Source organism: Phascolarctos cinereus, unplaced genomic scaffold (assembly GCF_003287225.1).
Source record: "Phascolarctos cinereus isolate Bilbo 61053 unplaced genomic scaffold, phaCin_HiC Scaffold_4;HRSCAF=312, whole genome shotgun sequence".
Lineage (NCBI taxonomy): Eukaryota > Metazoa > Chordata > Mammalia > Diprotodontia > Phascolarctidae > Phascolarctos > Phascolarctos cinereus.
Window position 1 is genome coordinate 5,558,190 of NW_027555847.1, and position 23,386 is coordinate 5,581,575.

At 52.9% G+C, this 23,386-nt stretch overlaps 1 protein-coding gene across 1 annotated transcript; it reads right to left on the minus strand.

The window, feature by feature from the left end:
* Positions 1–1,660: 1,660 nt before the first annotated feature.
* On the minus strand, positions 1,661–19,067 carry STK17A (serine/threonine kinase 17a). Its single transcript, XM_020964435.2, has 7 exons — positions 18,742–19,067; positions 15,985–16,197; positions 12,300–12,444; positions 5,963–6,089; positions 4,262–4,310; positions 3,987–4,166; positions 1,661–3,647 (listed from the first exon to the last, which is right to left on the minus strand). Exons 1-7 carry the CDS (start codon positions 18,915–18,917, stop codon positions 3,335–3,337), a joined length of 1,203 nt encoding a protein of 400 aa, XP_020820094.1. The 5' UTR covers positions 18,918–19,067; the 3' UTR covers positions 1,661–3,334.
* Between the last annotated feature and the right edge of the window lie 4,319 nt (positions 19,068–23,386).

Genomic DNA, 23,386 nt, shown 5'->3' on the forward strand with positions numbered 1-23,386 from the left:
GACCCAGCCAATCCAGCTTTTTCCCAAGTGAATTATGCCCTGCCCCCCATCCTCCCCCATGGTATCAATTGCCCCAAAGTGCTTGGTCCCCACTCTGAAGAATCCTGTGTCAGTGAGGTCAGTTGTGGCACTCACATGACCTCCCCAGAGGTGCCCACATACCACCATTTGGGCACCGTCTTGGGATATCCTTGGCACTGGCCAGGGCAAGACTAAGGAATTTTGGCTTTGGTGTGGCTAAGGTTGTCCTGCCTCTGGCTATCAGCCAACCAGGACTCAGAAAGCCTCCTTCTAATGACCTCTGCCCTTGGAGCTCTCCCCAGATGCAGGTGCAGGTGTGGTGACTGCACCTATTCCCCTCCCCCACTTTGGACTGCTATCTGGGATGGACATTCTCCCCCAAGGTTATCTTCTCCAGTTTGAGGGCTAATCCCAGGCAATGAGCAATCAGGTTCCCAGCCCCACCCTAGGTTGGCTCTCTAACAATTCTTGCGCCCTTAACAAGCAAGGGTTACCAAGAAGGGGTTGGAAACACAAGTCAAAATAAAGCCTGTTTCCAGTGGTGCCATAAGTTGTGGTCCCCTCAGCAGCCAGCCATGCTAGACTCTGAAAACAGTCTGGTCCAGAGGTGAGGACCCTGCAGCCTCGAGGCCACATGTCGCCCTCTAGGTCCTCAGGTGTGGCCCTTTGACTAAATCTAAACTTCACAGAACAAATCCCCTTAATAGAAGGATTTGTTCTGTCAGACTTGGACTCAGTCAACAGGCTGTACCCAAGGACATAGAAGGCCACCCCTGGTCTGGGCTGGGGCCTAGGAGCTGGGCCTTCCATCTGCCCTGCAGGAGGAGAGGCCCCAGGGCAGTCTCGGCAAATGCTTCTTGGCTGACATGGGATTGTGCAGTAAACCACTCTCCGGGCCTGGCACTGTGGGCGAGGGGAGGACAGAGTCCAGGCAATCCTCAGAAGCTTCTTAACCCTGGGGAGGCGGGCCCACGTGGAGTCAGTGACAGACACAGGGAGCTCAGAGACGGGGGACGTGAAGCTTGGGTAGATACAGCTTGAGTTTAAAGGGCTGGGAGCTCAGGGCAGCAGTTACAGGTTTGAGTGTTACCCGCATGGAGAGCCCTGTTGGAAACTCATGTTGAGGTGGGACCACCAAGCAGAAAGCGCAGAGGACAAAGTGGGCCCGGAAGGACTCCTACGGAGCAGGAAGGAAGATGCAGATCCTGTAGAGGGGATGGAAGAAGGGGCCAGAGGGCAGCAGTGCCAGCAGGCAAGGAGGTGGTGCCCCCCCCCCCCCCCCCCCCCCCCCCCCCCCCCGCCAGCTGCAGCACTATCCAGGAGGAGGAGGACTCCCTGAGGGCAGGAAGGATCTTGTCTTTAATAAGGATGGAAAGTGTGTTGGCCTTGGGAGTCAGAGACTGCCCTTGAGAGCTGTCACCCTCCCTCGGGGCCTCAGCCCTTACATCTGTGAAATGAGAGACCCACCCTGCACGATGATGGATTCATGTGAGGAAATGGCTTTCAATGTTGGGACAACCACCAGAGGAACAACTAGATGGCGGGTGTGTGTTAAGAAGCTGGTTAGTGATGTTCCCATAAAGCCGCAATGGAAACAGTTACTTTAATTGGTCTGTTATAGAAAGACTTCGCATACTGCTTATAACTTACAAACCAATAAACTTTAATAACTTTATACAAATTATGAATGACTCAAAAGTACTTACAAAAACCCAAACTTTTAAGGCACAAAATAGTAACAAAATAGAGAACATTTCCAATTGCAAGGCAGCCGTTTTGAAGTAGCCAGTTTAAAAGCTGGCCTTGTAGCAAATTCGATGTTTATTCAACAACAGGGGGGAAGGTCTGAACGCCGGGTACCTGATACCACAGAGGTGCGGTCACTTCAAAAGTCTGAGAAATTCATGATTTGCATACAAGCATTATTAAAGAGTGGGTCGGCAATGGTAGCATTTTACAGGATGCTGACAGATGCTGGGCTCTCTCTCCTACTCGAGGCGCCCCCAGCCCCCACCTTCTCCCTTCTGGGGAATTTACCGGATCACAGGCTCCAATCAAGGAAGCTGCACGTAGATGGAACCCAACAGGACCCATTCACTCAGTCACACCAGCTGTCTACACTGGCCAATTCAGTCAAATTACATCGGAAACATTCTAAGAAGCCTGACAAATCAACAGATTTAAAAATAAATTAAAGAGGAAAGAAAACACTGGGAAGACTCCATAATACTGAGGTTCCAGACAGTGGGAATGATCCTAACTTTCAGGGTTGCCAGAGGACGGGAGGCCCAAGAACAAACAGCTGAAAACAGGGGATTCTGCTTCTTTTCTTTAGCATTTCTAATGCGTTGTAGGAAACTGACCTTGGTTTTAACACAAATATACATTCAACTTTAATCAGTTTAAAGTTTGGGATCATCTGAAAAACAAAAAGTCCTTTCAGAGTAAGCCACCTCTCCACTGACACCACCTGCAACGGGGAAAGTGTCTAGAGGCAAAGCAAAGCGGGTCTGAGCACCCTGGGCAGCCACACCTTCCCTTCCCCCCTCTCAGAAAACAACAGCAGGGTCTTCTCACTGACCGCCACCCCATGCTGATCAGATCATACTGACCCCCTACCCAGGGACATCCTCTAACCCACGACTGGCAGCTTTAGGGAAGATGCGCTTTGGTTTGTCTGAGGGGAAGGGAGGCGAGGCGAGGCGAGGAGAGCGACGCTGTGGGCCTCCCGAGACAACAGCATCAACCCTGTCTCTCAACCCAGAGTGGAACTGCCACCCGACCTGGCCAAGGAGGAAGGGAAAAAATCTCAGCAGGGTTCCTCATTGAAACAGTCTGACTGCAGGAAAAAACAAACTAGGAGCAGCCCCCCCAAACCCAACTGGCCACCGCTCTAACTCTCAGAAAAAGGACCCAATGAAGGCCTGGCGCCTTTACATCAGATTAAGGTCCTAAGACAGGTCTAAACTGAAATGGACTCCCTCAAGCCCAGAGCAATGCCTATGGGCGGCGCACGTGTCTGAGGCACCAGACGCTCCCCTAGAAAACAAATGCTTTTGTACAGAGTCTTTGGGAGAAAGAGCAGGACAAGTCTATTAAAAACAAAAGTGCAAACACCAGCCCCCTGCGACAGACTCAGTGAGCGGACACCTCCGCTCGCTGAGCATGGTCCAGTCGCCGGCACAGCCGCCCCAAGCTTCACTTGACTGCCCTCTGGGCTTAGGAGACCCCTCCTCAGGACACTGGACATCTGGGCGCAGGTCTATAAGTGACACAGGTGTTTCTGAAAGGATCCCTAAACCTCAGACCCTGCTCAGTAGATGAAGTCTCCGGGCATTTCCTGAAGCAGCGGCAGTTCCTCGAATTTGAACCGCTTGGAGATAGCCTTGGGATCCCTCTTCTCCTTCTCCGATTGGCGGCAGGGCCCCAATGTATAGGAAGCCACCACAATCAGCTCTTCCGTTTCTGGCTTCTCGGCCTCGGCCGGCGGCTCGGGCACAGAAGCTTCCTCTTCCTGGGCGCTGCTGGGCTCTTCCATTAAACTCTTGCCCCGGAAGGGAGGCTCTGGGCTGCTGTCTGGTGCTAGCCAGGGATGTCTCAGACATTCCTCGGCGGTGGCCCGATCCCTGCATCAACCAACACCAAAATATCACTCACGCTAGCTTACGGGGATGCACCTGCCAGTCAGCAGGGCCTGGGGCAGAAGTGCGATGGTCCCCAAATGTAGAGGACTGAATCACTGCAATGATGTACGTTTGCACAGACTTTCTCAATGACTAAGACCTTTTACATCCAAGAGAAACATCCCTCGGTGACAAGGAGGCTGGACACCCCCGTACTCAAACCCAAACTCCTCGCCAGTTATCTTTGAGAAGTACAGACACTGGGCATAGACTGACCAGCTACGGGCTACTGGAAAACTGACCACCGTCCAGCAGACATCACCCCAAATAAGCTGTACTTACGCGGGCTTCTTAACTAAGAGAGCTTTGATGAAGTCGACGGCTGCCTCTGACACAGCCTCAAACTCCTCCTCTGAGTAACTGATATTCATCTGGGAGATATTCAGGAAAGTCTCTTGTTTATTGTCCCCCAGGAAAGGAGAGATCCCCGTCAGCATGACGTAAGCCAAGACCCCAATACTCCTGATGCAAAACACAAAGGAAGAAGGCCATCAGAACCTCGGTGCCTGAGGAGATGGAACAGAGCGCAAACCACCCGGTGCCCCCAGCGTGCTCACCACATGTCAGTTGCCGTGCTGATGGGATCATAGCTAAGGATTTCTGGGGCTAGGAGAGAAAGCAGAAAAAGAAGCCGTTACAAGACCAGAGCTCCCACAGTCCAGAGCGGGCGGCCACAAGCAACCATCTGTGTCCTTTAAAATTCCAGCAAACAGAGGATGCCTCTCTCCCCCACCTCAAGCCTGACCAGTTGCTGCAGACAGCTACTTCCAGTGCGGCCAAACTCAAATCTGGGTGGGAGACGGCTCCACAACCCTGGAGGAGGGTCTTTCCTGTAAGATTTCTATGGGAGAATCTGCCGCCTGCGCCGCAGAGAGGCCTCGTCTGCATTCATTTCCTGGGCTCAGTTAGAGGCGGAGTCCCGCTAAGATGCCAGTAAGAGTCACCATGTGCTGGTGGACAGCCAGAGCCAAAGCCCTCTGGGCTTCACCCCCACACCACACACGCTCATGGGGGAGTCTGCCTTCATTCTGAGCTTGCTCAAGGCTAAAGGTCTAAACCACCCCAGAGAGACCTTAAAAATGGTCCTGAGGGATAACTCAGATTCGCTCTGCCTGTGTTAGCTCCTGATCAAGGAGCTACTTGAAACCACAGGAAGAATTTCTGAAATTCTTTCCATCCTTTAAATTCCCTTCCCCCTCCCAAGCCTGGATAAAAATCAGTAGTGAAGATAAGAGAGAACCTGGGCCTGGCAGGGAAGGCTCTGGCTTAGCTGCACCTCCCCCAGGCCACTCAGGAAGCCTGCAGAAGCCTGCTACCTGCGGAGATTCAGTGGACAGCCTAGGAGAGCCCATTGGAAGGTAATGGGGCTTTTAATAGCGCCATGGAACATTCAAACGAGGTGCAGAATCATTCCAAAAAGAATACTTGGAATGATTTTATGAACTATTACTGAAGTTAAGATGAGCATTTCATAGGCTACCATATCACCTTATGGTACAAATTATTTGTTCATGAAATGCCAATCCTGAAGGCCCTCCTGTGCTGCTCCAGCCTGGACACACAGACAAGGGCTCCTATACCATACAACCCTCACCATCACGTCACACTCTTCTAATGCTAGGACCTTAACCTCAAAACTCCTCTTTCAGGTAAAATTAAGATGTCAGGAGGACCCTGAGTTCAAATCTCGCCCCATTAGCTGTGTCCCTGAGCAAATCACTTCACTCCAATGACTGCCACTCCCTGCCTCCCCCCTGCAAGACCAGCAGGCTGATTCTCCTGGACCCGTCCTTGATCCAGTGATCTTGGTGTTCCGGCTGTTCGGCCCTGGGTGTTCTCTCCGGTGACCCTCCCCCAGTGCCTCAAACACTTCCTCCTCCAGGGTTCCTGGGCTCCTTCAAGCCTCAACCAAAATCCCACTTCCTATGGTGAGCATGCCCCCGGCCACTCTTCTGAATTCCAGGGCCTTCCCTCTGCTCGTCATTGACCCTTAATCCTGCCTGCACGTTTGCTGGCTAGCTGTCACCCCGTTAGACTGGGAGCGTGCCAGTGTGCCGAGGGCAGGGACTGTCTCCTGCCTTTCTTTGCATCCCCATGAAGCACAGTGCCTAGAACATAGTAGGCACTTAATAATGTTTACTGAGTGACTGTCCAACCTGGGACAGATAATTTATTTCCTTGGGCCTCAGTTTTCTCTTCTGTGAAATGGGGGGGGAGTGGTAACTTCCTCAGAACCCCTCCCCCTGCTGAATACTCACCCACATATTCCGGTGTTCCCATAATTTCTCTGAGCTCCTCACTGCTCTCCATCATTCTCGAGAGGCCAAAATCAACAATTTTAATATCACCCAATGGACATTCACTTGTCAGGAGAATATTCTGGGGCTAAAACAAACCAAAAAATCCCCAAATACATCATAAAAATAAAGATCTGATGTGTAAAGCGACAGCCAGCTTGCTCTGCATCAGATCAGTCCCCAAGGAAGCGATTCTTTCACAACTTATAATACCTGGTACCGTGAGGCCTGCAATGCTCAACCCTGGGAGGGGGATGCTGGGACCGGCTCCATTTTACAGACCAAGAGACCAAGGTTCCAGGAGGGGGCTGCAGGCACAGTAGCACCCACATCCCCCCATCTGAAGCCCAAGGCCAGCAGCAGCTCCACCACTCTCCCTCTGAGAACACCAAAGCGGGCTGTCCCTGGCACCTTCCCCCAGCACTTAGCACTAAATGTGCACTGACCCTGGGTGGGGAGCACACCCATTAAAGTGAGCCCGGCCCTGCTCTCTAATGGGAGGGAAAACACCTGGGGAAGGTCCCAGGGCCCTGACGGGGCAGCCGCAGAGCAGGGGGTTATTCCCCATTGAGAATCACAGCAGTTCCTGACGTGGAGCCACTGGACAGGGCCTGGGACTCTGGTGACCAAGGCTTCCTTTTCCCTGCAGCCCCTGTAAGAGCAGAGCCCAGGCTGCATCTTCCCTGGGGCACTGGGCTGGAAGCCTGGTTCTTCCCAAGGTTCCTCAGCTGTCTCCACTGGGGTCTGAGGGGAGTGCTGGTGCTGACCTGTCCGGCACATGCCACTTCAGCCAGGCTGGCCCATCTGCCCTGTGTCAGCAGAGCCTCAGGGCACCGAGCTTCGGGGGCTGTGCTCTCCCCCTCCTGACTAGCCATGCAGCGGGGGACACGGCAGACATGGCACTGGGCCTGTCACCTCCTCCCTCACTGGGTTGTTGTGACAATCGAATGATGCTCTTTATCAAAGTGCTCAGCACACACAGTGCCTGGCGCAGAGCAAGCATTCTAAGAAACACTGTTTCTCCCCCAAGCCTCCCCTCAGTTTATTTGTGAAGCTGGTTTTTAACCCTGAATTTCCCCCGTTTCGATTCAGTCCCACATTGAGATCCTGGTTGCCGCCTGCCACAGGCAGGCCACACTTCCACAGAGGCCATCTGAACCTACCCTGGGCCCTGGAGGAGGCTGCCTCAGGGCCCTGAAGCCCTCAGCCAATGAGAAAGCTGCAAATGAATTAACTTTACTGACATGGTGAGTGGCGGGGGCAAAGGGGCTTTTATTTCTCATGCAATGGCTCTTTATGGGAAATGTCTTCTTTTGGAAGGATTTACTGGTCGTCTCTGCCTCCTTGAACAATGTATAGCATCTCTAATCAAAACCCCCACAGAAAAGTACTCTTCATCTGGCCTGGATTTCACTTTCAAAAGCAAAGACAAAGTATGAGAAGGGAGGCACATTTTCTGCTCTGGAAATTCTGGAAGGACTTATTCCAGTCCTCAAAGTCCCCCGCCCCCCAACCCAAAAGCCACCTAGGCAGTGGGGGTGGGGGGATAAAGGGCCTGTACCAAGGAAATGCCCCTTGAAGAGTTACCCTCTGGAGCCGGGGACCCAGGGCCAGGCCAGACCTGGCGGCGGGCACTGGGGAGCCCACTTCATAGCTGGGTAACTCTAATGCTCCCTAACTGCTTCTGCCAAGGGCTCAGAGCCCTGCCCTTGGGGCCTGCTCATCTCACCAGCTGGGGGTCTCCAATTTTACCTCCTTCTCTGCTCTTCTACCACCTGCTTGCCAGCGACCTCTCTAACACCACTCACAGCTAAAACGCCCTGGTGGTGGCAGGGCACAGTTTGCCAAGCCCCATGCCCTCAGTGCCCACGTGGGCTCTCTCTTAAGTTTACCCACATCAGATCCCACCCAATCATTCTCACTTGGAGACCTCCAGAATTGTCTCCTTGGCTGCAAGTGTAGTCAGGGTGTCATGGGTGCTTTGTAGACATGGCACGGTGCAGGGGGCACCATCTGGGCAGATCTGGGGGTCCAAGCTGGGCCATCTCCCGCCAGACACCACAGAGTGAGTGCCATAGCTTCTCCCCCAGGGGAGCCTCATCTTTCTTTAACGGAAGGGTGGTGTGCCTGCCTCATCTTCCCCTCCGACTTTTTTCTAAACAGACTTTTGGAAATGGGGAAGCCAGCCTGACTTTACCAACAGGTGACCTCCTACCCCACAGTGGAGCCTAAGCTTTGCAGCAACGTCTAGCCTGGGCCTTCCCATTCCTGCTGGGCCCCCGGGAGCCATCAGACACTTCTACAACACTAGCTTCAGGAAGGTCCCAGGCAATCAGCCAACAGCATTCATGAAGTGCTGGCTGTGTGTGTGTGTGTGTGTGCCTGGCACTGTGCTAAGGGCTGGGGTACAAAGGAAGGCAAAGGGCCCCCCCATCCCTTCCCTCCAGCTCAGTGGCTGAGCGGAGGGAGCCCAGGCAGGAGGCGATGAAGGGGCAAGTGAGGTGGGAAGAGGGGGACGTCAGGGTGTCCAGTCCAGGGAGACCGAGCTGGGTTTGAGGGAAAGAAAACGAGTTCTGCTTTGTTGTACCAAGCAACTGTGACGAGGGTGTGGGGCTGGGTGCCCCCAGCCTGAGACCCACAGCCTCAGAGGCACCCAGGGTCAGCACCAGGAGAAGCTGGGTTACAGAAACCCAAGAAAGGCCACCTCAGGGGCCATGGGGTCCGAGGTGTCATGAGTTTGAGAGGATTGAAAAAAGGCCTTGTCATCAGGCAAATGAGACATCTTTCGAGGGCGGCTCAGGGTGAGAGAGTTTTCTCAAGGAGTTTAGCCCCAAATGGGCGCGAGACAAAGGATAATTTCAAGGATGGCCAATCGAGAGGGGGCTGTTGGTTTTGAAAGGATGAGGGGTGTTTGGAAGCAGCAGCCAGTATTCTGGGAGACAGCAATGGTCAGTGAGAGGGTGGGCATGACAGGGGGGGCAAAGGGCAGGATGGGAGAGGAGTCAGAGCAGGGGAGGCCAAGGCTGAACAGCAGCTGGGGGGAGGGGGCCTCCCTTCCTGGCCACAGCCTCCACCAGTTCCTCACAAAAATCAGCTTCTACATTGCCCAAAGAGTGGCAATAATCTCTTCTTAAAAAAAAAAAGAAAATAAACAAATGACATTTGCCTTGTTTTTCTGGCAATAGAAAGAGATGACAAGACTAATGAATCATTTACCCCACTTAAAGGATCCCCCCTCTCGGCCCCCTGCACTGTCCAGTAAAACCACCATTTTGAAAAAGTCTGCCGTGACCCACCGTGCTCCACACTCATGGTCCCCCACCTTGGACCAAAGGGCTGGGGAGAGAAAACACATGCCCTTCCGATGTTTTCATTTCACCCCCTCCCTCTTGCCCAGATCTCGGTGCATTCAGCCCTGTTGTCAGCCCTTGGGCAAGCCCCTCCCCTTTGATGCTGGGTCCCGCCTCACAGGACTTGTGATACCTCTTTAAACCACAAAGCTTTGGCCCCTCACTTCTAACATTGCTCACACAAGCACCATCAGCAGCCTTCTTGCCCCAAGCCTTTCCAAGACCACTAAATGGGAAGAAATCGCAGTAACAGGTGGCACTGACAGCTCCCACTATGTGCCCAATGCCGGGCCAAGACCTTGATAATATTGTCTCACTGGACCCTCACAACTAACCTGGGAGGCTACTATATGATAATCCCCATTTTACAGCTGAGGAAACTGAGGCAAAGAGAGGTGAAGTGGCTTGCTCAGGGTCACACAGGGAGGACGTGCCCAAGGCTGGGTTTGCCCTCAACTCCTGCCACCACCCCTGTGCCACGGCAGAGCTTCCTGAGGGCAGGAAGCATTTTACTTTTCCTTGCATCCTTGGAGCTTAGCACAGTGCCTGGCACACAGAAGGTGCTTAATAAATGCTTAGTGACTAACTGTCTGATTGAGTTCTCATGTGTGGTTCTAATCCAGAGCTTATGATTACAAGCAAATGCCTGGAAGAGGGCTTCCTGGAAAGCCCCTTTGTTCTCCCAGCTCCCTTCTGTTGCTGCTGCTTCTGCTTCGTCACCAGGGCCTGTGGCTACTGAGGCTTAGACTGATGCCGCAGATGCATCGCTTGATACCAAGGCCTCAGGAGAAGTCGGTCTGAGAGGGTGAAGACTCTTTGTAAACCAAACCATGGTCAGCTCCTTTCTCATAAACACACACCACAGGCCAACAAGGACAGACAGGGAGGCCTCACAGCCCTTGTCACCCACTTCCACTACAAATGACATTTTCATTCCATCCAATGTGGCTGGCCCGTTCATGCTCTCTGCCTCCAGCCCACTCCCCCGCCCAAACCTGGTGGTCCCTGCCCTGCCCAGGAGCTTCCTCATTCTCCCCCCACCCAAGGTCCTCTCTCTGCCCCCTGACCTGGTTCACACCCTCCTCACCTCCTACCCAGCACATTCCCAGAATCTCCTACAAGTATCTCCCCTCTATAATCTGCTTCACACTCCAATCTAAATCTGACCACGTCCTTCCCTGCCCCATCACATCTAGGCCCCCTCTGCACTCACTGGAGTGCAGCCACACTGTCCTCCTCACTGGCCTCACACATGCCACTCAATCTACCCCCACCATTTTCACTGGCTGTGCCCCAAGGTGAATGCACCCCCTCCATGCTTCTATCACAACACCCAGCTTCCTTCAGGGCTTAACTCAAACATCCCCTAGTACATGAGGCTTTTCCTGATTTTGTCTCCACCCCCAAATCGCTAGTGTCTCTGCACAAAAGAATTATCTTGTATCCATTTTGTACATAGTAGGTCTAAGATCTGTGGAAACCCATGGTGTCTGCCCCTGGACAACAGGGCCCTGTTTTCACTTTTCTTTACACTTTAGCTCCTAGAATAATGTTGGGCGCATAGCAGGCATTTAATAAATGTTTGTTGGTTATCTGTATGACCACCTAGCAATCGATCAACATTTATTAAGCACCCTACTATGTGCCAGGCACTGTGCTAAATGCTGGGGATACAAAAAGAGGCAAAAGACAGTCTCTGCCCTCAGGGAGCAGACAGTCTAACGGGGCAGACAACAAGCAAGCCAAGGCAAGCTGAGTACCGGACCGACAGGAGATAATGAACAGAGGGAAGGTGCTGGAATTAGGAGGGGGGTAGGGAAGGTTTCCTGGGGGAACGGGGACTTCAAGGAAACTGAGGGGATCAGCAACGGAGCAGGCCTGGGGCACATCAGACTGAAGGCCTGGAGCCCAGAGATGGTGGGTCTTGTTCACTGGAGGACGGGGCGTCACTGAATGGAGGAGAGTAAGGTGTGAGAGGCCCAGGGAGGCCAGAAAGGTAGGAGGGGCTGGGTCATGAAGGGCTTTGAATGACAAGCAGAGCATCTTATATCTGCTCCTAAGGGGGAAAGGAGGCCACTGGAGAGGCCAGCAGACTCCCAGTAGCTACTGCCATAGGCCAGGAGGGAGGAGAGGAGGGCCTGCAGCACAGGAGAGAAGGGGGCGTATTCAGGAGATGCTGCAAAGGTGAAATGGACAGAGTTTGGCACCATACTGAATAAGGGGGTGGGGTCCAGGATGACTCCTAGGGTGGGAACCTGGGGATCTGGGAGGAGAGCGTTGCCCTCTAAAGACATGCGGAAAGAGAATGAATTCTGTTTTGGACACATGGGTTTAAGATATCTACTGAACATCCGGCTTGAGATGTCCGAAAGGCAGTTGGAGATGTGAGACTGGAGGTCAGCAAAGAAGCTGGGGCAGGAAGGGAGACCTGAGGATCACTAGCACAGACACGGTCATTAAATCTGATGAGCTGAGATCACCCAGTGAAGCAGGAAGGAGAGAAGAAGAGGACACAGCAGGACAGAACCCTGAGGACCCCCGCGGTTACACACGGTGGTCTGGAGGAGGACCCAGCAAAGGAGACAGAAGAGAAGCCGTCAGGGAGGGGGAGGTGTTAAGAACCTGGAGAGGAGAGAGAGTGACCAGCAGTGTCCAAGGCTGCTGAGAGGCTGGAGAAAGGGCCACTGGATCTGGTAACTAGATCGTTAGTAACTTTGGGGAGAGCAGTGTTGGTGGAATGACAGGTCAGAGCCGGACTGTGCAGGGTTAAGAGGAGAGAAGGTGGGGCACCAATCACAGATGAGGTGTTTTGCATCAAGGTCTGGTCCCTAAGTAGGCTCTCAGACCACACTGGCCCCCTGTGCCTTGCCTGGAGCATCCCACGAGGGCATAGGCCACGTGGCCTTGCCAGTCTCCACAATGAAGTTTGTAAGAAAATGAAGCCTCACCTTCAAATCAAGATGAACCACGTTGTGGGCATGCAAAAAGGAAACGCCTTCTACAATCTGCCTCATGAGTCTCTGCACATCCTTCTCTTTAAAGGCGTCTTCTCTCTCAGCTACACACTGGTCAAAAATCTCGCCTCCAGCAGCACTAGGGTAAAACAACAGTTAGCGCAAATACAAAACCAGTGTTTTCCTATTTAAGTGGTGCAAACATTCTGACATAGCAGACTACTATTTTGAAGGGATTTTAAAGTACAAAGTAGAATAATTAATTTGTTTAGATTTCTTTGCAATCAAAATGGGCAATTCTAAAAAAGAGATGTTTTATATTCTGATGTCTCTCTTTTTTTTTTTTTTCCTAAAGGCAGCTGGGGTTAACCGACTTGCCCAGCTAGTAAGTGTCAAGTGTTTGGTCTGAGGGCAGATTTGAACTCAGGTCCTCCTGGCTTCAGGGCTGGTGCTCTCTCCACTGCACCACCTAGCTGCCCCTAGTTTATATTCTGAGAAGGCAGTTTTAACTATACAATTCAAAATGACAGTCATCAATGAGCCTATTGCTACATCCTCAAGCAAAAATGACATGTTTCAAACCAACATAATCTACACATTGTGACCCCAACCCTCATCTGGGCAGTCATACTTTGCATCTGAAGGCAAATCACAAGGAGAAGCCAAAATAATCTTGGGCCCAACCAGAATCACGTTCTTTTTCACAATAAAATAAAGGTGTGGTTCCTGTTGCCATAGAAAGGACCCTTGACTTGGGGAGGACCAGATCTGAGTTTGGGTCTGCAGGCAGCCACCTGGGAAGCCTGAATGATTGACCAGGCTTCCAAAGGACTTTGTAAGCATCAAGCATCATGTAGATGGAAGAGGGCAGCGTCATTACCACACTGGTCTAAAAAGAGGCTATTCTCTTAAATTCAGATTTATTTGAAATGAAAAAAAAAAGTTACGCAAAAGTGTTATGGACTGAAAAACAACTGTATTAACTACAAAGGTGACTATTTGGAAGAAATTTTATATTTTTCTACAAGAAAGAAGGTTTTACTATATAAAAATTTAAGGCATCATAGCAAGTTAAAGGAAATCCAGAAAAGACATAATTTTATAAAGGAAAAACAATTTTTTTCCCATGGTTAAGGGGGCGCCCTCTTACACCATCTCAGGAAGTTACAGGTGGAAGGACCTCAAAGATCATCCCCTTCTACAGAGGAAGAGGGGGAGATGACAGGGTCGAGGTCCAGCAGGCAGGAGGATGCACCATCTCCGCTGACTCGGGGATTTCCCACTCATCTCGTTAGTCCCTTTTTCTGAGAAATCTTACCAAACAATTTCATAAAATACACTAGCTGGAACCCTCCCTTCTTACTAAGTGGTGATACTTTCCACGGAGAATTCCCTACGACTGCTGCCACCGCTGCCTGTGCGACCCCTCCCACGGCACCACTGCTCTGGCCCCAATTCTTACTGCCTTGCCAACACCAGCCAACAAGCCAGCATTTCAAAGGAACACCTGCTGCTTCTCGAAAAATTCGGAGTAAGCAGAGCAGGACTCACGGGAAAAGAGACATCCTGGGAAGAAGTAAAAATGGGAGTTTGATGGAATTGTTTAGAAAAGACATTTGAAAATGCTGCTTTGTCAAAGACCTTGAAAAATCCTACCTTTTGGATCTAATTTTCTTCCACAGTAGCATGGTCCCCGGGCACTAGCAGTCTCTATACCCTGATGTGCTCCTCCAAATTTACATTCAAAGCTTGTCAAACCATGTCAAGAAGCATTTTAAGCCCCTACTGTGTGCCAAGCACTGAGCCAAGTGCTGGGGACACAAAGAATGGCAGAACAGCAGTGCCTGCCTTCCAGGAGCTCCCAGTCTAATGGGGGGAGGGGCACACAACAAGCAAACTACGGGCAGGATGGGGGGGGCAGGGGGTGGGAGCTGGTCTCACAGGGGAGGCACTAGAAAAGGCTTCTGGCAGAAGGTGGGATAGCAGCTGGGACTGGAGGGAAGCCAGGTTGAGATGAGGCCTGGGGATGGGCCCAGAAGGCTTATGGGTAGTTCAGAGATGGAGAGCGGAGTGAGAGAAACAGCCAGACTGTGGAGCCCTCACAGAGGAAGGGGCCAGGTTCTGCCGCCTCATCTTGTTTACCTTAAGCTCCGTTCAGATAAATCCTTGGAAGCGGAGTGAGATAAAAAGCGAGAGCCTAATCATCCCAAACAGAGAGCTCGGGTCAGGAGAAGTGAGAGCCCACAGAGGCCATGGTGCTGCGTGAGGCTGGAGGGAGGTACCAGGGGCACCCGAGACTGACTCAGGCCCCAAACACAGAAAACAGGCAATCTGCTGGCTTTTAAACTACAGGGGGAGCAGTGCTCACGTCCCCTCCTCTAAGCAGAGCCCTCAGGCCGATCACCTCTGCACCAGCATCTCCTCCCCACGGCCAGCTCCTAGAACACAGGTTCCCGATATTTTATGTGTGCACAAGCGTGTGCATGGCTATGTGTATGTCAGATGGACCTCTTGGACAGTCTGGTAAAACTGCATAATTCAATAAATGAAAGCAATTTCAGGTAGGAGTTTAAGATCAAGACATGATTTTCCCCTCAATACCAGTTTATGGACCTTAAAACTATCCATGGCCTCCTGAAGCATCTGTAGATGCAAGGATAAGAAATCCCCGCCTTAAAATGAGAACGCAGGATTCTAACGACCTTGGGGACAGTATCAAAGGCAGGAGGAGGAGGTGGAGGCCTGGGTAGACAATCTTAGGACTATTTCTGTTACAATGTTATCTGGCACTAGAGCTTTCCCAAGGAGGGATCCCTGTAGAGACTCATGTTGCAGAAAATTCCCTGGTTCCTGACTACTCCCATAGCCCTGGGTTATCTGGGTTAGCTCTTGAGCTTCCCGTCATATGGAGACCAGTTAAGGAAATTAAAGAAGGCTCGGTGGGACCATGCTGGCCGCCTTCAAGTCCCCAAAGGGCTGACCTCCCCAGGAGGGGACAGGCTAGTTCTGCTGCGTCTCAGGACAGAGCAAGGAGTAAAGAGCCAAAGCAGCAGAGGAAGATTCAGACTTGATGTCAAACTTCCTAACAATAAGAGCTTGACATCCTGGTGTGGAGTGGGCTGCCTCTAGAGGCGGTGCCTCTCCCTTTCTGGAGTCTGCAGGCAAGGCTTCCACGGATGGGCTGGACTAGAGGGCCCTTCCAACTCTCCAATTCGGTGCTTCTGACCGCCCAGCGTTTGCAAAACTGTCCTCTCTCCCATGCTCCCGTTCTGTAACGGGAAAAGAGGAAGACCGTGTGTCTTGGAGCCTGCCTGAAGTCGATGGAGAACCTTCTGGAAGGGAACGGGCCACCCCCATCGCTGTCCTGTTCACCCTTGTTCTCTGTACGCTCAGTCGTGCAGAATGGAAAAAGGCGTGGACATGACAGACACAAGCCTCTGACTGTGTGAGGACGTTTCTCATGTGTGGTGCCCATGGCTCAGCTTGTGAAGAATGTCTACTACTCCAAGCACCCTTACGCTGTGTAAGAGAAAGCATTAAATGTGAAAATCTGCAGCAGGACACGCAGGCCCACGCGGGGAAAGGGGCAGGCCAGCCAGGAGCCCCTCCCCTTGCTCCTCCTGGCCATTCGAATCCTGCAGACAGTTCTACACATCTTCATTTAAGGGAGAGCACTTACTATTCCAGCACTAAGATCATTTCTGATGAGGTTTCATAGACTTCATGTAAGTTGATGACCCTCTGATTGTCCTGGGTTAGTTCAAGGACTGCAATCTCATGAATTATTTCCATCCGGCACTCTTGGCCTTTTCTTCTTTTTCTCATGAACTTTGCTGCAAATTCTTTCCCAGAATCTTTCTTGACACACTTCCTTACCACTGCAAATTTGCCTCTGGAATTAAGTCAAAAGATGGACACTTAGGTGACCACAGATCTTCTGGACACAGAACTTTTAAAAAAGTACATCAACAAGGCCAGCCTACAAACCAACTGGGCCAACTGAGGACATATGTTCATTTCCTTGGTAAAAATTTGGGTCAGTGTCATATTCAGTAAGAGCCAAATAACACATTTAGATAAGATACTATATATTCTTAAATAGTAAAAAAAAGCATTTTTTTAAATGATCAAATTACCATCCTAACAATAAAGAATTATATCAAACTCCATCCACACCAGAGGTGACAAACTCAATGCCCCAACCAGATCACAATGGAATTGGGAAACAGTTGAGCCAAATGAAAATACAACACAACACAGATAAAGTTCATTTGTGGTTTTCTAAGTCAACATGTGGCCCACAGGGATGTTTCTATTTGAGTCCCACACACCTGCTCTACCAAATGTTTTTGCAAACAAACCTATTGTTTACAACACTAATTACCTGGTAATTTAGGTTTTAACTGGTGACAATCTTAGATCAATGCTTACAAGGATTCACTTTCACAAGGTAAAATTTCCCTCTCAGAAGTCTAAGAGGCCCTGGCACCCCCCAGCCCAATTTCAGAATGCTGGTGGCCTACCCCTCCTCTAGAAGGCACTCTCCTTACTGACCGCAGCAGTTCAGATGCCATGTTGGGCAGGACGCCCCTCCTGATGCCTGAGTCTGCCAGTGGCCCCCCTCCCAAATTACCTTGGATTGAACTACTCTGGATATACTGGGATTTATTTGCCCTCCATTTCTTTGACCTTATCTTTTTTACAGGAACCTACTGTTTCCCTCATTAGAAGGTCAGCTCCCTGTGGGCAGGACTGGAGGCCCACTCTGTACTTGTAATTCCAGCACCTCCCACGGTGCCTGGCAGACAGGGATCAGGTGCTTGGGCCAAATCTTTGATTGACTCTGTTCCTGCCAGTCCAGTGGGGTCTTCAGTCCTGAATCCTCAGCTACCCATGGACTGGCTTTCACCTGTCTATCTGACAAGCATCTGGGACAGAATGCATTTCCTGCCAAGCTGGGCCACACGCACTTCCCTAATTCTCCCCCAGTCATACCAACTGCAGGCCTGTACCTTGCCCTCACCCCCATCCCACAGCTAAGGACTGGTGATTCTACCTCCACAACACATATACCCAACCCCTTAGGCTCTTTGTTGAGCATTTATTAAACAACTATTGTATGCCAGGCACAGTCTGGTGTTGAGGGTACAAACACAAATAACAAAACAATCCCTATACTCAAAAAGAGCTTACATTCTAATGGGGGAGGGGGGAAGACGAAGACAACAAGTACATTAAAGACCTCCTACAGCAAAATAGAAATATACACACAAGGCAGCTTGGGAGGGAGGGCAGACATGAGGGGCTGGGCAATCAGGAAAAGTTTTCTGGCAAAGAGCTGGAAGCTGGGGGGGGGCAGGGAACCCATCAATTGTCAGCCCATCAATAACCATTCATGAAGAGCCGGTCAACGTGCCCGGTGTGTGCTGAGCACCAGGGACAGAGGGAAAGGCCCCGGGAGCTCCCAGGCTAATGCAGGAGGCAGCGTGCCCATAACTGGGTACAGAGGAGACCTCGGACAGGCCCAAGAGGAGACAGCCACGGGTGCGAGGCCCCGGGCCGGCCCGTCATTGACCGGGTGCGTACAAGCGGAAGAGAGCACGGGAAGGACAAGGGATACGTGACAGACAGACTGTTAACCGCGGGACGAACCCCCAAACCCGGAGGCACGAAAATGAAACGGGGCTGCCCAGCCCTGACGGGGAAGGCAGGAGGCACTGGGGGAGAGGATAAGGGGATGTGGGCTCACTGGGGAGGAGAACGGGGGGCTCACTGGGGGGGATAAGGGGACAAGGGGGTTCACAGTGGGGGGGGTAGGGGGACGGGGGCTCAGAGGGCCGGAGAGGCCCTGGGGGGGAGGCCTCGACGTGACCACAGCGTCTGTAACAGGAAGTTTCTTGATTTCTCAAGGTGGGGCAAGGCAGATCCGAAAATAAAAGTTTTTCTAAGTTAGGCTGGGGCCACATGGTGCGGGGCTTTCAAAGCGGGAGCCCCTCGCAGGACGGCTTCTCGGCCGCCCCTCGCCCACCAAACGCACCCCTACTCCGTCCCCCCCCCCCCGACGTTTTCAGAGGCATAAGGAGCACAAAGGAGGAGAGCTCGGACCCCGGGCAGGGCTGTCCGGGGGCATGCCCGGCCCGACCCCGGGGCGCCCCGACTTCTCCAGGCGGGCCAGATCCGGGTCAGCCGCCCGGACCCCACAGGACACCCTCCCCGCCGCCCGCCGCGGGCGGCCCCCTACTCTGTAGGGCCAGCTGCTGCGCCCGGAAGCTCCCGGAAGCTTCGCCAACTGGGGCGGGGGGACCTCGATCAATCCCGGCCCCCCCGCACGCTTTCCGCCCTGGGGGGCCCCGAGCTGCGGCCTGCCCCGCGGGGGGGTCTCCAGCTTTCAGCGCGCACCCCCAGCCCGGCCCGTGCCTCAGTTTCCCCGCCTCACCTGCCCAGCTCGCGGCCCGGGCTCAGGCCGTAGCGCTCCTGGAAGGGCTCCCGGCGCACCGGGGTACGGATGTCCCGCAGCAGGCCCCGCGTCCGGCCCCGCGCTCGCTCCGGGGGTGTCCCGGCCCCGGGCCCGGCCGCTCCGGCCGCCGCCGCCGCCTCCTCCGGGGGGATCATGGCCCCCGCCAGGCCCCGGCCCCGGCCCCGGCTCCCGCCGCCGCCCCGCGCGCCCCCACTCCCGGCCCCGGCTCTCGCGGGACCGCCGCCAACGGCCGCTCGGAGCCCACACTGAACCAGTCCGGCCCCCGCGCCGCCTGTGCCCCCGGCCTCGAGCCTCTGCGCCTGCGCGCCTGTAGGCCCCGCCCCCGCCCCCGCCCCTCCCGAGAACGCGAGGAGAGGGGAGGGGCGGAGGAAGGGCGCGGAGCGCGCGCCTCCCGAGGGTTGAGCAGGCCGAAGGCGAGCAGCGGCGCCACCTTCCGGGCAGGCGCCGCAGCTGCAGGGGACTGAGCAGTACAGGCGACGGCACGCGAGGAGCGAGGAGCGCGGAGCAGATTCCGGGGCTGCGGGGCCGGAAGGACGGCAGGTGCGAGCCTGGGGCCTCTGACCGCCTGAGGACAGAGGCCGGAGAGCTGCCAGAGACCCTCGGGTCCTCCCGTCCCACCCTCGTGTTGTGAAGACGAGGAAACTGAGGCCCCCGATATTGACATGACATGCGCTTTGGCCGCCCCAAGGGGTTGGAGTCCGTGCAGAGGGCGGGGAAGGAGCTGGGGTCAGCACGAGGAGAGAGCCACCCTTGGGAAGGGCCGAGGCACCCATGCACGGGATGGGAAGGGGCGCGGGGGCGTGCCTGCACCTGCAGCCCCTAAGAGCGCGCACCTGACCGGACCCCGGTGGCTCTGGGTCCCGGCGTCTGGAATGCAGCTGCTGTGCTGGCAGCGGGGCAGGCCCCCGGGACCTTCATGCAAAGGCATGGGTGGGAGACGCACGCCCAGCAGTCCGGCTTGGCCGTGGGGCAGAATGGACGGAGGGCAATAGCGGAGGAAGGTCAAGGAGCAGTCAGGCAAACGCTTGGGGATCTGATGCTGGGCAAGGCCAACTCTGGGATGGGGTGGACATTTCTGGAGCTGGAGAACCATTTGGAGAAGGAAGGAGGAAGCTCTGGTTGAAACAGAGGCGCCCTGCCCCTGGCAACCTGACAGGTGTGATCCCTATTCTTATCCAGTTGTACAACGAACTGTGACATCACAGGCCAGGGCGAGCCAGCAGGGCGTCCCTGGACAGGGCCCAGTCAGATGCTGGAGGGATGCAGAACAGGGCTTTGGGGGCAAGTCCCACTGGGGTCAGGCTGATGATGATTCCCATACCCAATCTGCAGCCATGCAGGTGGACCCCTCTGCCATGTTGTAGTGAGGAAGGTAGGTGTTAGTAGCTAGGTAACTCACCTCCCCGCCTCCAAGGATGATCTGGGCAACGTTTCTCTTCTATACCAGGTTCAGAGGGGCTGGCGAGATGCCCTGTGCCCTAAGAGCCCTAGTCAGAGGAGAGACTGTCAGTACCAAAGACAAGGCTTCTGATGAGGCTGGGCCTGGAACAGGAGACACATGGAGACTTGGATTGCCAGAGATTTTTGAAGGAAGTTTGGGCCTGCTTGCCAGCCTGAAGTTCCCACCCCCTTTCAGAAGAAGCACTTAAAAGACTGGAAAGAAATATTGGAGTGACTGCAGATTGGGTCAGGGAAGAGATGGACTTGGGAGCCATTCTCCTTAGGGAAATGGCCAAGGAGAGCAAAGTAGGAAAATGTCAGGAAACCAGCTGAGCAGAGGCAGACCCAGAGGGAGGTGAGAGATAAGGCTTCTGGGTAGCAAAGCGTTCAATGAGCAGAAACTATTAGCCAGAATAATATTTTTATCAGAATATCCTATTAGAATGTTATATTTGAATAGAATGAAACAAGGCCTGTCTGGCCAGTTTCCTCTTTGGGTGCCCTATGGAGGGGTCCCTCTCATTTCCACTCACCCCTAGGAAAAAAGAGAGCAAAATAGGAGCTCCTGGGAGATTCCAGGTAGTCTGTGGTGGACAGTGGTGGGGGCAGGGAGTTGCCTGCAGGGGCAGCCATGTCCATGAATTCCCAACCATCCTAGGAGTGTCCACATACTCCTTTGATGACAACAACTGAGTGAGTTTGACTTAGCCCAGTTCCCAGGCCAAAATAAGTACCTGTTGACTTGGCAATACTAGTGAGGTCTGGGTTCTGGGTATGTGACAATGAATGTGTCTCGGTTGTGGGTTAGACCCCTCAGTGTGTTTGGGGCACAGGGGAGAGGGGTCCTAGGAGAGGAAAAGCATCCTTTTCACAGAAGATGCCCAGATCCTGCCTCATTTACCCTTCCACACAGGGCGCCCTGCCATTTCCTCATGCCAAGCATGAGTCATAACCCCTCCTGTCTTAGGATTGTCTGTAAAGTCATAATCTTCTCTTTGTGTGCGGCCTGGAGCTCCCGCTGTTTATGAACCCACTTCTGGGTGTCCTCCAAGGTCTGAGGCCATGGATATGGGTTCTGTCTCTTTCTCTATGTATGCTCCTCTATTGAAAAGCAATTGATCCTGCCCCTCGAGGGCCATTCTGACATGGTGCCTTATGCCTCCTGCTCTTCACTTAGCTTATCTGGACATTAAACAAATAGTCTTCACTTTGACCCTGAATACAAACAACTCCCCTTGTTTAGTAAGTGCCCGGATTCCATGAGTTTCAACACGTCCAGCTTTGTGACAGCTTCTCAGTCACTCCAAGGCTTCCTCAGGAAACCAAAGGTTCATTTGTTTTCATGACCTTTTGCCATAATGGCTGTCGACTCCATCTGTTTAGTCTGCTTTTTTTCTTTTTTAAATGTCTGGTAACACTTTCAGGGTACATTTCAAATAGGAGAAAGCTAGGGTCCAAAGGTAGGACTATTTTGTAAATTTTGCTGAGTGCCGCTGTATTTGTCTCAAACAAGATTCTACACACTTGCAATTCCTGCCCCAAAGGAGTATGGGATCTTGAATCTAGGCTGGAAGGGATCACAGAGGTCAACTGGCCCAACCCCCTCCTTCTACAGATGAGGAAACTGAGTGTGTCTCTTGCTCTGGATCAACAAGGATGCGGGGAGAGAGATGAGGAGTGAACTTGCAACAATCATATATTGTCTGTTTAAAAGTCAGGCCCTAGCTCTCTGGCACTCACCCTCCTGTGTGACCTTGGGCAAGTCAGTGAACCCCTCTGTGCTTCATTCTCTTCATCTGGTAAACCTCAGGCAACTTCCAGCTCTCCCTTCATTATCCCACCATAGACCTGTGCTGTGGGACTGGGGAAGGACAGATGGCACTTTAGAAACGTCGAGGCCACTGATGGAGCAGCCGTGGGAGAGCCAGACCAGGCTATTCCAGCCCATCTCAGATGACTGGGATGTGTTCCTCTCCCCCACTGTCTACCCCAGGGAGGATGAAGGCAAAGTTGCCATTTCTCAGGGCAGCCGATGCTTTCATCTTGACTTCCACTTTGTAGCTTGCCACCAATTTAGAAAGACAGCCTAGTTTTTATCTGTGTAGTGCCAGGACTAGACATGTAATTACTTCATAATGTCTGACTCCCCCATTTACCATTTAGATGACTAGAGGATAATTAACCAATCAACCTCTGGCAAGAGCATTCCGTTCCCCTGCGGAGCTCTCGGGATGCCACGTTGGGAGCCCGAAGTGGGGAGACGAGGCAGGCCCAACATGTCCCTGCTGGGCTTTCCCACACACACATCTCCCACCCCAAGACGCTGGATGTTAGCGGTCAACTGCTGTGGAAAGAAACAGCACCCCCAACACACAGATCAGGAAAAAGAAAGTCAATGCTGACTTATCTAAGGTTTGGTTGTGAAGCTTGGCTCAGATTCAAGGAGCTTAGAATTTTCAGGTCGAGGTCGTGGTGGGTCTGGGAGCTATTCTTTTGATCTGAGAATCTGAGTCATTACTTAATATTGTTCAATAAATCACTGGACTGACTGGTTAGGCTGCATCATCGACCGATTTGAGCCCACCCTGTTCCATCCTCACCTGGGAGCCCTTCCTCCTCTTTGGAGGCTCATCCCATCCATCTGCGCTGGCCCATCTAGATATCAATGTCATGTGCTGACCCCAGAACACTGTTCTTTCTTTCGTAAGCAATTCAGCACCAGGTCCATGGTCTTCCTCTTCATCCCAACTCCCGCCCTTATCATTGAGGATTTCGGTCTTCACCTGTACAAGATTTCCTTTTAGATACCTTGGCCTCCAATCCATCCTTCAAGCCTTTAGTATGGCCCTACTATGTGCCAGGAAATGTTCTAGACGCTGAGGACACAGAGGCAGTGTATACATATGTACAGTGAAACAGGCCCTGTCTTCAAGGAGCTTATAAAGGAAAAAATCAGCACGAGGCGGTTGTGGGGTAGGGGGAGGGGAAGGGACCAGCCCTCACTTTTCTCAGCTCTCAGGACCTCTGCCTCTGGCCCCACAGGAATAGCCATCGAATGGCTCTCCTGTTCTCCTGGAATAGTCCTGTTTGACCTCTAGGTTTCAGGACTCTGACAACCCCGCCCCGGGGCTTCTATCTCTCCCCCGGTTTTGTCTGGGCTATC